Genomic DNA, 16,143 nt, shown 5'->3' with positions numbered 1-16,143 from the left:
CCCTAGATGGCAAGTAGTCCAGTATATGTTCAACATGTTAAAATATATGTTAAATCCAATATAGGCATACATATTTATATAATTATTATGCCACACAAGAAAAATCAAATTAAACCAGTAAAAAAAAGAGAGTCAAGGAAAGTAAAATGCAAGCAAATAACAACAAAAAGCGTGAAAATGCTGTCTTATGAACCACACTCAGTTCCCACAGGCCTCTCTTTGGATGTAAGATGGCTTTTTTTTAATCACTGTACATTGGAACTGGTCTGAATCATCTCATTGTTGAAGAGAGCCGCATCCATCAGAATTGATCATTGTGTAGTCTTCTTGTGGCCATGTATAATGACCTCCTGGTTCTGCTCATTTCACTCAGCACCAGTTCCTGTAAGTCTCTCTAGACCTCTCTATTCATCCTGCTGGTTGTTTCTTACAGAACAATAGTATTCCATAACATTCATATACCACAATTTATTCAGCCATTCTCCAATTGATGATCTATTCAGTTTTCAGTTTTTTGCCACTACAAAAAGGGCTGCCACAAACATTTTTGCACAAGTGAATCCCTTTCCCTACTTTAAGATCTCTTTGGGATATAAGCCCAGTAGAAATACTGCTGGGTCAAAGGGTATGCACAGTTTGATGACTTTTTGTCTAGCTCCAAATCTTAAGAGGACACATCCTAGATTAATAGGCCATTCACATTGAAAAGTTCGTTGTGAATTATTTAGCCCAGTTCCCTTGTTTTACAAATGAGGAATGTTCACTAGTTTACTTAGTATCCCAGGGCTTAAGCAGCATAGTCAGTATTAGAATATGTGTTTGATTCAGACCTCAAGGTTTCCTCTGCCTCATTGCTGTCTGGAATGGCAAAGATCTATGAGCCAGACTTTTTGGTTGTTCTTGGGAGCTTGTCATTGCACCTGTTTCCATTTCACTTGTCTTTGTGACATCTTGCTAAGTTAAAAATGAATAATAATTGTGAGTTTGTTTCTAGTAAAGATGGACTCAAATAAAAGTGGAGTCCTCTTTTCTTACATTGCTAATTAATATGTTCAATTGTCACTGTTTCAGGGTAGGGAGGTGGGGCTAGAGGGTAGGAAATAAAAGCTTTTCAAAACTAATGACTATCTGAAAAACCCTTGTTTCACAACTTGGTTGTTGAGCTTGCTATGAAATCTTCAAATGAGAGTGGAGACTAAAAATAGCCTTTTTGTTAGGCCTTGCTAAGCAGGTTCCCTCTTTGAACCCAGTTGTTAAATAGGAGCAGGTAGAGAAATGCAACCTTTAGCTCCTGCTGTCAATGTGTTTCCACCATTAGAGCTAGAAGAAAAGCTGTTAAATGAATAAAATGGGGTGTTACTCTCTAAAATGGGAGAGAGGATCTTCTCATGCTGAAACTGTAAAATTGAGTAAGAGAGATTCAGAGACAGAGAGGGGAAGGAGGGAGAAAAAGAAGGAAGAAGGGAGGAAGGGAGGGAGAGGGAAAGAGGCAAAGAGAGGGGAAGGAGGGAGAGAAAGAGAGAGGGAAGAAGGAGAAGGGAGATAAAGGGAGGGAGAGCCCACAAATGTGTACATAATACTGACTTTAGGGCATCTGAAATAATGTTAGTTCTGTATACTATGTAGTGTGGCTAAGGCTGGTTCACAATTGGATTTGCTTCCTGTTAAATTAAGTCTCCAAAACATAACCACCAGATGGAATAAGTTCTAGTCCTTTCCTTGACCTCGTGTTGATTAGAAGAGATTCACTAGCAGATTCACTTTTAAGAATCAGAAGCGGTTTCTGGGCTTGCAGTTCATTCTGAGTTTTCCAGCAGTTGATCAGTGAGGCTTCAGATCTGATCTGATTTGGATTTTACATATCCCATTTGTTATCCGTGTGTCTTCTAACAGGTCACTTCATCTTTTGTAGAGTAAGTAATCTGTTGAGTAAAGACATTGAACTGGATGATCTTTAAGGTCTTTACCAGCAGTAAAGGTAACTTTACTTCATTTTGGCGGTCTTCATGCTCTTCACAGAGAAAGGAAAGGAGAGAGGAGAGGTGGATGTAAAATATACTAAAGTGGAGTTGGGAAAAAAAGCAACTCAAACCCTGTGTATTGCTGCTTTTCAGCACTTCCAAGGAAAGTGGAAAAGAAGTTAAAAATGAATGAGAATTGAAAAGTTTAGGGTCCTCTGTGCATTTTTAATGATCTTTCCTCTATAATTATCTCCCTATGACCATACATAATCTAAAGCTGGCTTCCTAGTAGCCATTTCTTGTTACATTATACTAAAATGATTAGCTGTTTTTTTCCCTCCTCTTTAGAGCCCTGAATTTGACAGTTGCCAGCATCATTGAGAAGAAGTTATTTAACTAGTAGGCCTTCTCTCTTCATGAATTTGGGTTGATGTTTACCTTTAACTCTTAAATATTGAAATCAGGGTGAACCATAATGTGAATTATCTGTAGCAAATACTGCATCTTAGACTGTCATGACACTGTCCACAGGACTTGTTTTCACCTGTTATTTCTTAATATTGATCACTGCTTAAGGAATAACAATGAATTTTCTTTATTTGCCAGATAGACTTGGGGAAATATGCTGTCGAAGAATAAATCTATGGGTGAATTAGCCTAAGATCAGGTTTACATACATTGCCTGATTAGTTTTCTCTCATTAATTAGACAATCTTTTGTCTGCAAGTAAGAGAGCTATGGTTCTGGTTCAGTGTAAGAAAAAAGCACATTTGTCTGAAACCAAGATTTGTTTTCAGACCTCCAGGTTTCCTAATTTCTATCAGTGGAATTATCTGCTCTGGTCTCTGGAAAAGGGGCTAGACTCGCTCCCCTTGTAGTCTCTTACCCCTTGTTAGGGGCCTTGTCCTTCAGCTGTTCTGAGTTGTTTTCTTACTTTTGAGAAGGGCTCAAGAGATGTTGGAAAAATAACCCTTCTTGTTCCCTGGTTGTCTTCCTTTCCTCTGATGAGGGTAAGCTCTGACAAAGCTTAATGCAACCCAGAGCCAGAGAAATAGTTTTCAGATCATCTGTGCCATTGAGTTCCTCCTCTATTCCTGTGGATACCTGAGTTTACTATATTGAGTTTTCATGGAATATAATGATGGGCTTTAAGCAGTTTGCTTCAACTTCCTTCCCAATTTCTCAGGATAGGCAATTTTCTGTCATCATTTCTGAGGTTGAATGGAAGGTTTAAAGCCTTCTGAGCCTTTCCAGAATAGAGAGAGGGTATCCTACTCTGAATTTCTCACTAAAGTAGCTAACTGGATATAGCCCCTGGTTCTGGAGTAAACCAAGACTTGTCCTTTTAGTTTAGAAAAGAGGTTACGAAGGAGTCTCATGGGGCAGCCAGGTGGTGCAGTGGATAGAGCACCAGCTCTGAAGTCAGGAGGATCTTAGTTCAAATCTGGCCTCAGACACTTAACACTTTGTAGCTGTGTGACCCCTAGCATGTCACTTAACCCCAATTGCCTAGCCAGGGAAAAAAAAAGAATTTTTTTAAAAAATGAAGAACAAAAAAGGGGAGGAGTCTCTTTAGCATTCAGGAATCACCTAAACTTTGATCCACAGTCATTTAGAAGGAAGAAACCATGAGATTGTCTTCTGGTACCTTATTAATTGATGAGCCACAGTGGTTGTGGAAGCAATATGAGGAGTAGAATGCATAAGAAAATGGGATTTTGAAGATTTGATTCAGTCCTTCTGGAAGAGGAATTAGGGAAATAAGCCCATTCAAATCTCCCTAAATCCTGGAATGTAGGTCCCAATCAGTAGGGCAAAATAGAAAAATATGGAATGTGTTTGTAAACATAGATTCACTATTGTTAGCTACATAACTTACATAGGTGATAGCTACATAGGTTTTGCCCATAGGCAAGTAGGGTGTAAGCTTTTCCTGAGAGCAAAATTTGATCAGGAGAAGAGACAAATCAGGAAGGGAGCTGAAAATCCCCAAAAGGGTGGAGAAAAAGTGAATAGAATGGGGAGATAGGACACTATAGCTATAAACTTTGACCTGTTTTATAATTTTGCCAAGTCCATTCCTGATTGGATGAGTTAATACATTTTAAATTTTAACTGAGTGGAGGGGAGAGAGTGCAGAGGAAGGGTCTAGGGAGTGTTAATTGAGTGTTTAATGATGCCATCTGCTCACCAAGCAGTTGAGTTTGGAAAATAAAATGTGATATTTCTGACTGGAGATGAAAGAAGATGAAAAAGATAACAGGACCAAACTGATGAATAGCTAGGAACTGGATTTAAATGAATCCTACAGTTAGCTTCACTTCATCAGAGGAGAGGGAGGAAAGGAGAGTCTGAAGGTTGCTGGGGTCATTTCTGTTTGTACCATGGCAGGTGTCTGAGAGAGCAGCAACCAGAATTTAGTACAGTGCTTAGCTTGTACTCTATACAATAAATATAGATTGATTAATTGAATTTGGATAGTAATTCCCACCAGCTAATAAACAAAAATCACTTCTTTGCTCTGGATTGAATTATGGGGATTTAAACATTTTGAGGGAACAGGCATTACAGATTTTTTTTTTCTCTTTGTGTTAGACCTAGACTGATATTAATATTTATCTGCATTTCCTGATTAGATACTAGGTGGTAAAAGGGGGGAAGGGGAGGAAGCAAAAGCACAAATCCCTTAATAGGTATATTCAGAATGCACCTAGCCAATAAGAGTTACTCCATGTCTGAGCAGAAAACAATAATACATCTCTTCCAAGATTTTAAAATTTGTTTTACTATCTTTTTGTTATTAGGTAAAAGCTTTAAACTAAAAATCAACTTCCTAGATAAAACAGTCCTGGGGAATGAAATACATTTCATTTTTCCCATTTGAATTTTAATTTCCTACTCCATTCCAGAAACATTCCAGAAGGTATTAGTATACAATTATCATTTGATATTATGTATTAATGAGATGAGTGTTTCCTGACCTGTTGTGTTGTAATTCTATTGTTATTTTGATCCAGAATCTCATTGTATTGGTATTTCATTTATCATAGCTAATAGCAACTCCTCTTCCTCATCCTGTTTAATCCTTATTCCTGTTTCTATTAATATTTCATTTAGATGGGAGGAAACTAAAACAGTTCCTTGAAGTGACTTGTCCATAATTTAATAGTTCATAGTTAGTGGCAGAACCAAGATGACCTGAGTAGGCATCTTCTTGACCCATCATTACTGAATCTGTGTTCTGCTGCAGTGTACAGCCTCATCTTATTACTGACTAGAATTTACATGTGGAACAGACTGAACTGTTCATCCTTTCCCATTCCAGCAACCCCTGATTTGTCGTAGAATGCTGGTACCACCTGTATCCTAATGAAGGTGAGCTTCAAAGATGGCTCATTTATCCCAAGATGCTTAGTTATCATTGTTCCAATGAAAATATGATTTATTGCATGCTTAGAAAGGTCATTTCTCTTTGACAGATAACACTATCCATCCCTGCCATATTTTAGAAAACATGATTGTTAGGGACTATTTGGTTCTTTGCCTTTTCCAGTGCTATTTGTCTCTAGTTCCCTCTTGCTTTAGACTTCCTTTATTGGAGTATTAGAGCAGTATTTGTCTCTTTTATAAAAGGAATCTAATAGACAACCTTCTTTTTTCTGTTTCTGAAAACAACCTATGGAGCATAGGGGGTTGTTTTTAAAAATGTTTCATGGAATTTACTTGTAAATCTGTTCTGGATCAGATTATTAATTTTTTTGGTGAGTTACTTTATTTTTTTCAAAGTACTTTCACATATAGCATTTGATTTGATCCTTTAAATAACCCTGCAAGGTATGTAGAACAGTGATTTTGAATCCCTATTTTACCCTTGAGGAAGCTGAGGCTCCATTAAAATTCTTATCCTGGCTCTTTGACTAGCTAAGTGACTGTTGGAAAGTCTCCTCAGTTTCCTCAAATGTAAAATATGAAAATAAAATAAAAATAGGAAAAAAAATTTAATTTCACATTCCTTCTATTCAGCTGGGGGTGTGTGGGGGTGTGGTGTGCATCTGAAACTACATTTTATCTCAGTCCTAGTCATTCGCCTGCCTTTTGGTGGAGTAGTTTCTTTGGTCCAACATCACATTCCCTGACTAGAGGGGAAAAGGAAGAAGATCTATACTTCAATGACTCAAGGGAACCCCTTTAAAACACATCAGTCATACCATGGGCAGATTGGTAGGTGTAGGTGATTTCATCACACAGGTGGGGCACTTTGGGTTTTTCCTGTCTTCCTCAAACAGAGAAGATAAAATGAATATGCTTTTGTTCCTTTTGTCAAAGAGGGTGGGAACACTGGGTTTGGAATATCGTTTTTTGCTGTTAGATACTAATCTTGAGAGTAATTTGGCTTTATGTAATGGTTTTGTTTCCAGGGAAGACTTATGGTGGGGAGTGGCATATACCTGGAATCAACTGTGGGATAAAAAACTAAGATATCAGTAAAAATGTAAATTCTGTTCTTCCTTCAGAAATTTGTTATTTCAGTCGCAAAAAGGTTGAGAACTCAGGGTTTCTTTGAAGCAGGCTTCCAAGATTTACTCAAAGATTAGCTGTTTTTATTTCTAACCCAACTCAACTCCTCTCTCTTCTCTTTTCTACTGACATCTCATTATTTAGTATTTTAATCCCTACATTCCATTATTTAGTACTTTAATCATTCTACTATCTTATCAAATAGATTACCAAATTCTTGAGAAGTTGAGCATCTTTCTCAGTATTAGTATTTCTTTTCCCCATATTGATTTGCATTCTATTAATTAGCTGGTTATTTTGTAGATAGAGGAAGAGTGGCTCTAGAAACGAGATTTGCTTTTGTGATTCTTCATGCTTGGGCCATGTGTGTGTCTCTTGTCGTTTCTACCAAGTACATTCCATATACTATATAAACTAGAGGTTCTTTTGCTTTTTCGCTCTGGAGTAATCTGTATAAACATTGCAAAACCTGATGTTTTACAACCTAGACATTGAAGCAAGACATAGTTGGGAACATGGGAGATATAGTAAAACCATGCTTCCATATATATAGGTTGGATATTTAAATTGTTATAAAGCTTAAAATTGTACTAAAATGTTTGAGACTCCATTGATGTGGAGCCTACTCCCAGTCCCATATAGAACAGAATCGTCTCAGTAACATGGTGGGACCCAGGGAAACCTGAGCTGAAAGTGAAAGTGTAACCCTCTGATTGACATAGTAAATGTGAAAGGGTCTTTGAAAAGTGAAAAAGATATCTCTATAGAAAGTCATTTTTAGTAGTAGCAGCAACAAAAGTATCAGGCAGTTTGATTTTTTTCTTGTTTTTCAACAAACAACAGACACTATCTCAGTACTGCTTTCAAAAACAAAGCTGGTAGACATGTTTTGTCTTCCAGCTCTGAATCAGTTATGAATTATAAAAACAAAGTGTTCTCTTATTTCTCAGAAGTTTCTACTGAAAGATTAAGTTAGGGAGGTTAACACAGAGAATCCATTTTTTTCCTCTGATAATTTGTTTCAGGAATGTCACTGAGGTCCTTAGAAGGCTGGAGTGTCTTTGATCAGTAGTAATCACCTTGGGGTGGTCTGGATTCTTCACTATTATATTTCCAGTTTTCTCTTTTTTGTCTTTTTTCCTCATAGATGTCAAGCCATCCAACATCTTGGTGAATTCACGTGGGGAAATCAAGCTTTGTGATTTTGGTGTCAGTGGGCAGCTGATTGATTCCATGGCTAATTCCTTCGTGGGCACGAGGTCCTATATGTCGGTATGGACAACTGTTGATTGGCTTAGGCTTCTGGCCCCCCAGGGCTCTCAAGCAAGAACAGCAACTGATCATTCCCTATGAAATCAGTCCCCTATATTGAATACTTTAAGGAGTGAAAGAGAAGAAGATACTATTCCAACCTCTGAGAAAATTTCTAGATTCTGAAAGTGTTCTTGTTTTAGAAGTCTTTGATTTGAATGAGGGATTGGTGGTGTTTCACAATTGCTGCCTTTGTGGGGTTTGCAATATATTTAAATTTTAAAGAGTAAGATAAGACAAAATGCTAGTACAAAGAGGATCTCTAAGTTAGGTGTTTGATTAGATGGCTCCTAGGTCCTTTCTAGCTCTAAGAACCATGAAATTCACAAGCTGTTATAATACATGATGGAACAAAATAAACATTCACTACATTTGGGTGAGAATTATTTAATCACAGCCTAATGGACTCACTCCTTATGCATAACTCTTCCCAAATTTATTCCTTCATTTCTATGTTTTGCCAGACCATCTGACCTGCTCTTCTGTCTTCCCATTTCCAATTTCTTAAAGTCTTTCCTATTCCTTATTCTCTATTCCCTTGTTCCCTTCTACCATCATTACCAAGAGAAAACAGCCAGTCTCCATGAAAATGTACTATAGGAAGCCAGTCCTTTTACTTCTCCTTAATTAATTCTTTTTTTTTAAATTAATTTTTATTGATGTAGCCTTTTTTTTTTTTACATTTTCAGTTTTTACTAGTATCCTTCCCCACTACCTGAGAACCATTCCATATAAGAAATATTTTTAATATATTATATTTTTATTTTTGTAAACATTTCCCAATTATATTGAACAATTTTTTTCCATTTTATTATTTTTTTTTAGATTTTAAAAAGTTATATTTTTATTTTCAGTTTCAAATTTTCTCCCTTCCCCCACCCAATTAAACACGAAATCATGTAAAACATTTTTGCTTTAGCCATATTCAGGGGATGGGAAGGGAAGCCAGAAAAATAAAGGAAGGAAAAAAAGAACACACACTGCTTCATTTTGTACTCTGAAGCCATCAAAAGTGCTCCATCTGGAGGTGGATAACATTTTAAATTATGAGTCTTTAGAAGTGTAGTGGATCATTGTATTGATCAACATTAGCAAGTCTTTCAGTTGATTTTCTTTAAAATATCACTCTTAAGTTATATGTTGTCCTTCTGATTCTTCTGTTTTTACTTTACATCAATTCATTTAAGTCCTCCCAAGTTTTCCTTAAACTATCCCTATCCCCCCTTTTGATTTCTTACACCATAAAAAAATCCCATCACATTCATATACCACAGTTTGTTCAGCCATTCCCTTGTTGATGGGCTTCTCCTCAGTTTCCAATTGTTTATTATTACAAAAAGAGTTGCTTTAAATAGTTTGTACCTATGAGTCCTTTTCTCTTTTCTTTGATCTCCTTCGGGTATAGACTTAGAAGCACTATTGCTGTGTCAAAAGGTAAGCACAATTTAATAGCCTTTGGACATAGTTCCAATTTATTATCCAGAATGATTGGTCTATTTCATAGGCCACCCACAGTGTACAATGGTTTTTCCTTGTCCCCTGCAGCATTTGTCATTTTCCTTTTCTGTCATCTGATGGATGTGGGTAACGCAAGAATTATTTTAATTTACAATTCTCTAATTATTAATGATTTAGAGCATTTTTCATATGACCATTGAAAGCTTTTTTCCTTTGAAAACTGCCTGTTTATATCCTTTGACCATTTAGTAATTGGGGAATGATGCGGAATGAGACCTTTAGTAGACAGAGAAATTTGCTGCACTATCCCCTCTTCCCTCCTCTAAGTTCCTGCTTTTTTTTTTTTTTAATAACTTGGGTTACGTTGGTTTTCTTTATGCAAAAAATTTAATTTCATGTAATCAAATTATCCATTTTACTTTCTATGAATCTCTGTTTCTTTTTTGGTCATGAACATTTCTCTTATCCATAAATCCAACAAGTAGTTTTTCCCATGTTTCTCTAACTTACTTATTGTCCAAATTATGTACTCATTTTGATCTTATCTTGGTATAAGGTGTGAGATAGTGATCCATGCCTAGTTTCTGCCAGGCTCATTTACAATTTTTCTAGTAATTTTTATTAAATAGTGAGATCTTGCTCCAGTATCTCAGATCTGTGTTTTTCAAACTCTAGGCTATTGTGTTTATTTATTTCTCTATATTATGTATTTAACCTAGATCAATCACTCTGTTTTTAATTATTTTGATGATTACTACTTTCTGATATAGTTTGAGATCTGGGACTACTTGGCTTCCTTCTTTTATAATTTTTTTTTTCATTATTCCTTTGGTAATCTTGACTTTTTGTTCCTCCAAATGAATTATATGATTTTTTTTTTTTAGCTGTATAAAGCAATTCTTTCATACTTTAATTGGTAGTTCATTGAATAAGTTAACTTAGGTAGTATCATCATTTTGATATTATCTCAAGCTACCCATATGTAATATTTTTTCTAAGATGTAATGTTCTCTGTTGAGATTTTCTTGGGGTCTCGGCAGCCTTCGTTTCAGTTTAGTAATCACTACAAATGCAGCCAGGGGTTAAAATCCAGATCTTTTATTGTCTTCTCGAGGCCCGGTTAGCTTTCTTATAGGCCTATCTCTCTCCTTGGTTCTGTGAGCTTGAGCTCCTGCCTCTTCCTCTGGCTTCTGAATCTCCCCGAATACAAAGGTTTGTGCTTCAGTTTCCAGCCACCACAAAAGTGGGCAATGGAATGAATGTCTCAGCCTCTGAGAGCTTCTAGTTCATTTGTCTTTTTTTGGCCCTGAGAGCTTCTTGCTTATATGCTATACACTGAGTACAAACCAATCATTATATCGCTAGGAAACCATTATTTGTTGTAGGATTAAATCAATGCTAAACTAGATTTAACTAATGTCTCCTTGATTCCACTTAATACCTTGTTTCAAGTTCTGGCCCATAACATCTCCTTGATTAAATCAATCATACTGAACCATACCAAATTAGATAACTATTACCTCTATCAGTTCCACTGACTTAGCGTTCAGGTCACCTTGTAAGAATCTTTTGTTTCAAGTTCAGAGTTCTGGCCCATAACACCCATGAATAATGAATATGCCTCTAGTTGTTTAGATTTGTTTTGACATATATGAAGTTTTTGTAATCATGTTCATATAAATCCTGTGTGTGCCTTGGCAGGTAAACTCCCAAATATTTTATATTGTGTGTAGTTATTTTAAATGGAATTTTTCTTCCTACTGAGTTTTGTTGAATGGATTTATTTTTTATGCTGCAACTTTGTTAAAGTTGTTAATTGTTTCAACAATTCTGCATTTCTAATACAGCATTTAATATTAATGGTAATAATGAACATCCGTGCTTCACTTTTGATTCACACTAACTTTGGGTATACCTGAAAGCTCTGTCCTACCTGCTCTTTTATTAGTCTCTCACTTTATCACCTCATTAACTCTCATGTGTTCTGTTATCTCCACATAGATGACTCCCAAATCTGTATATCCAACCTGGATCTCTTTTCTGAACTCCAATCTTATGTAACTAACTACTTACTGGACATTTCTACCTTGAAGACCTATAAGCACCTGAAAGTCAAAATATCTAAAACTGAATTAATTGTTTTCCCCACAGACTCATCCTTCCTCCTAACTTCCCTATCAGCTGTGTAAGGTACCCCAGTCTTTTCAGTCATCCAGGATTAAAACCTCAGTGTCATTCTCCACATTTCACTCTCACCTTACTGTCTAACCACTTGCCATGTCTTGTTGATTTGATCTTTACAGCATCTCTAATAGCTCCTCCTTTGTACTCACATAGCTGTTCCCCTAAATGAGGCCTTTAGCACTTTATCACTGTTATTGAAATTTATAAAACCTTGTTGACAAGAGTTATTTTTATCATTTACTTGATGAGAGTATTTTCATGGTTATTTGCTCAGTCTTAGCATAGCTAATACCATGTGGGAATTGTGAGAGAATATAATGGAAGAAATTAACTTGTCAAAATGCACAATCATCAAAATAAGTTATTTTCTAGGATTTAAAAAGCATTTTTAATTTGTGCACTTGTATAATAGCATTTAAAAGTTTGCAGAGTGCTTCCTTTCCACCATCTCTATCAAATATGTAGTTCAAGTGTTATTCTCCCCTTTTACAGAGGAAGAAACTAAGGTTTAGAGAAGTTACGGGCTGTACTCATGAACTCATGATGATGTAGCTGTAAAGGGTTTTGAGGCAGAATTTGAAACCAAGTCTTCTGACCCAAGTCTAATGCTCTGTACTATACCACAATGCCTCATGGTGATAGTCTTTTAAAGTACCTTCCCATATCAGTCAGTGATTATTTATTGTTTTCCCACTGTGTGCCTGACACTGTTGAATATATAATATTGTTGTTGACTATACAAAGGCAGTGAAATAGTACTTACCCTAAAGGAGCTTACATACTATTAGGGGAGGGAGGAATACAGTGTGTTATTTAATTCTTTCAGCAACCCTGTGAATTAAGTAGAGTGGCTATTATTCTCCATTTTGTCAAGCTAGGATTCAGAGTTAAAAAAGGGACCTGCCCAAGCTCTCACAGCACGAGTTGACTCTAGAATTTGAGTCATTCAGCTTAGTTCTTCTTCCTTCCATTGCACATGCTGGCCTTCTAGTGAATTTTAGGCTACCTTATCATTTCTGAGACTCAGACATATCTGAAAAACCAGGGAATACAATGCTCTTCATAAGGATTCTCACCTTTTAAAATGATGTGGTCATCAGCAAAGATGCTGTTGGGGCAAGACAGGCACCAGGTCTGGGGAAGTCATTGTCGAGGTGCCCATCCTAGCAGGTCACCAATATCTAAGTCTGGTCTAAGCTCTTCTGCCTGTCAGCTGGTCCCATCTGGAACAGTAAGGTTGGGAAGAGCAGTGAATCCCTGTTGGGGGGACCAGTCAAAATGTGAGCAGGTCAGAATGTTGAAGGTCATTAAAGAAGGAATAGAACAGGAATACATCAGTGGGCAGTAGCAGAAAAAGCACTGAGTTGATCCTGATAACAGAGGCAGCCTTTTACTATCACAGAAGCTTGTGTGTTTTTATTGTTTCCCTGAATTGGATCCAAGAAGTTTTAAAAACAAAAATCACAGAACCAAGAGGAGAATAGGAGTCATGTGAGCATAGATAATTTTTAATAGCAGTCTTTGGTCTCTGGGCTTGACACTTCCATCACGAGAGCTAAGATATTTCATAAAATTATTAATATTATTATTCATGATGACAATGATATTTCTTTCTCTCCCCTCTGTCTAATACAGCCAGAACGACTCCAGGGAACTCACTATTCGGTACAATCAGACATCTGGAGCATGGGGCTTTCTTTGGTGGAGATGGCCATTGGACGATATCCCATTCCACCGCCAGATTCCAAGGAGCTAGAACTGATGTTTGGCTGTCCAATGGAGGGAGATGCGCCTGAGACATCACCACGACCAAGAACTCCTGGGAGGCCCCTCAGTTGTAAGTTTCCCAGGAAGATCTGGCTGCTCAGAATTAGGGAAACTCTAACTGGCTTTGGGCTCATAGAGACAGCTCAGCAAACCACTGCAAAGACAGTGGTTGAGAGGCAAAGGGAAATGTTATGTTCTTATCACATCAAGTCAATTGGTAGTGACAGGCTAAGGATCGCAGTATCATAGAGTTGGAAGTCACTTTGAAGGACCCTTATTCCAATCCCTTTATGAGCATGTGAGGCAGTGACAAAGCAGTCAGGCCTCCAGAGAACACTTAGCAGTTGTGCCATCTTTGGTAAGCCATTTAATTTCTTTGAGCCTGTCAATGAGGATAATAATACTTGCTGTAAGTGCTTCATAGAGATGCTGTAAGATGATGAAACAGAAACTACTGAGATACCTTTTCCAAAGTCATCACAGTAAAAGCAGCAGAGGTACTCTATGTCTAGGCCTTCCTCTCGCTCCCCCCAAAGTATATTCCAAGACCAGCAGAACCAGACTGGATTAGGAGGACACAGTTGCCAAAGTTCAGGTAAGGCAGCACTATTCAAGATTATGGAATAGGGAGCTGGGAGAATCTGTATTAAGCACTCTGTCATAGCCCAGATTATTTTTCATAGATGACAAATGAACCTGATGTTATTAAGGAAGATTTGTCCCATCAGAAATGTCTCCATTAACTTTTTGTCAGGCCAAGAACAAATCCCAGGGCTGTACTCAAATCTCCCAGTCTGATGGCTTTGACATAATCCCTATTTTCACAAGGGCACTCTTTCATGAAGCCCAGAGGAGACTGTATGTGGGTAGGATGGCATGAAGAATTCCCATTTGAGGTTAGTTTCTTTGACCCTGAAAGTACAGGGGTCCATGAGCCCCCTACATCTGGTGAGAATGGTCTTGGATGAGAAGATAAGTACTCTGAGAACTAGGGAGGGCTTTTGTCCCACCATGGCTTCAGGACACTAAGAGTCTGTTATATTAGTTGCTGTGTCCTTTTCCCCCACATTCTTGCTCTGACTACATCCTTTCCTTGAGACAAGTATACTGTACTCTGGTCTTTACTTTTGCTTTTGTTATCAAGGGGGACATCACCTAGGGAAATTTATTATACAGTAACAAAGTGACTTCTTCTGATAAACCCATTTTTTTTTTCTCTAAAATTTGTAGCTTATGGAATGGATAGCCGACCACCAATGGCAATTTTTGAACTGTTGGATTACATAGTCAATGAGGTAAATATAGCATGATTTCCCAAATCATGGAATTGGGGCAAAGGACAAAATTAAGTACTGGGGAAATAGTGAACTGTTCAGATGTTTGGGACAGGCCAAGGTTTTTTTATTCAGCAAAATTGAGTTGGCTTATGAATAATGATTTTTGAACTAATTATACTCTTTGGTGATAATTCTAGAATTCTTTCCAAATAGGAAGCTTTAGAACATTTAGTTAATAATGTTAATGTCAGTTAATAAACCACTAATCATCTGAAATGAACTCAGAAATTCGCCAGAGTGGTTCCAGGCCTTCCAGCAAAGCTAAGAATAAAGTACAGTTGTATCAGCACTGTTGCATCAGCTTCCCAAGCAGGTGCTAGAAGGATAGATAGCTATTATGGAGGCCTACTATATCAATAAAAGCCTAATGCAGAAGTTCTGACTATCCTGGATGAATGGGAGTTTGAACCTAGAATCCCTGGTTAATGATTTTTTCTTGCTTTTGACCATTCTTTGCTTCCTTGGACAGAAGAGACAGTTCATGATGACTGATCTTTTTTCTTTCTACCTTTCTGAGTTGGGTTTCACTCCCCAACCTCAATTTGGATTTATTCCTCTGCTTTAGTCTTTCCTTTCTTTTTTCTGGCTAATGCTCTCATTGTGGTGACACTGTATTTCATTATGGGCTGAACTCTGTGTTTAGCAATTTTATTTTTTATTCAGTTGTTTGGGTCATGTCTAACTCTTTGTGACTCCTTTTTGGATTTTCTTGGCAAAGATACTGCAGTGTTTTTCCATTTCCTTCTCTAACTCATTTTACAGATAAGGAAAGTGAGACAAACGGGTTAAATGACTTGCCTAGGTTCACACAGCTATGAAGTATCTGAGGCTGGATTTGAACTTGAGTCTTCCCAACTGCAAGCCTGGCACCCTATCCATTGTGCCACTTAGTTGCTCCTTGAGGGAACAAGGGGCTTTCTTTGGTGAAGATGGCAATTAGATGATATCCCATTCCACTGCCAGACGTCATGGAGCTAGAACTAATATTTGTCCAGTGGAGGGAGATGCTGTAGATACACATTAAAGTACAATTACTTTGTGATTCTGTCTTAATAATTCTAAGTCTATAATGGTGGTGAACTGATTTGTCACCCTGACAGCACTGATACATGTTCCCTCCGAAATTCCTGCTACTTTTGGTTTATTTAACCATAAATATTGGCACCAGGTAGGCATGGGTTGGGGAGGGGAAGTGACTGAGAAGTAGAGGGACAAACAACTAATTTTCAGTGTTTAGTTTCATCACATTCTTTTCCAGACCTTAGCTATTGATTAGATCTGGGCTATCTGAATTTACCTTCACCCAGACCTGGGTAGAGGACTGTAGACTTCCCCACCTAGGAGGGGTCTCAAACATTGTTTAGAAAGTTAAGCCAATCTTGTTATTAGCTATGTCTTTTAAAGAAAAATCCTGATCCTAATTCAGGAATTAATTGTTATTATGAGAAAGAAATGATCACTTCTCTCAGAAAAACAGTTTTTTAGTTGTGTTCTAGACTAATGCCTCTTTAGCTTATTTCCCCTACCTTCCCATCTGGCTCCAAATGCCTGGGCAGTGGGGAGGATGACTCTTTCTAAGGATTCCCTTGAAACATTGACCTTTATCA

At 37.4% G+C, this 16,143-nt stretch overlaps 1 protein-coding gene across 2 annotated transcripts in view; it reads left to right on the top strand.

Annotated features, from left to right (window-relative positions):
• The window catches only part of MAP2K1 (mitogen-activated protein kinase kinase 1), a 98,326-nt gene that overhangs the window by 75,523 nt on the left and 6,660 nt on the right, over nt 1-16,143 (top strand). For both annotated transcript variants that reach the window (XM_031955337.1, XM_031955338.1), the window contains exons 6-8: nt 7,627-7,751; nt 13,068-13,269; nt 14,430-14,494. In XM_031955337.1, the coding sequence (XP_031811197.1) occupies nt 7,627-7,751; nt 13,068-13,269; nt 14,430-14,494 (392 nt within the window). The remainder of the gene's footprint in view (nt 1-7,626; nt 7,752-13,067; nt 13,270-14,429; nt 14,495-16,143) is intronic.

The sequence above is a fragment of the Sarcophilus harrisii genome, chromosome 2 (assembly GCF_902635505.1).
Source record: "Sarcophilus harrisii chromosome 2, mSarHar1.11, whole genome shotgun sequence".
NCBI lineage: Eukaryota > Metazoa > Chordata > Mammalia > Dasyuromorphia > Dasyuridae > Sarcophilus > Sarcophilus harrisii.
This window is presented reverse-complemented; position numbering and strand designations above follow the sequence as displayed.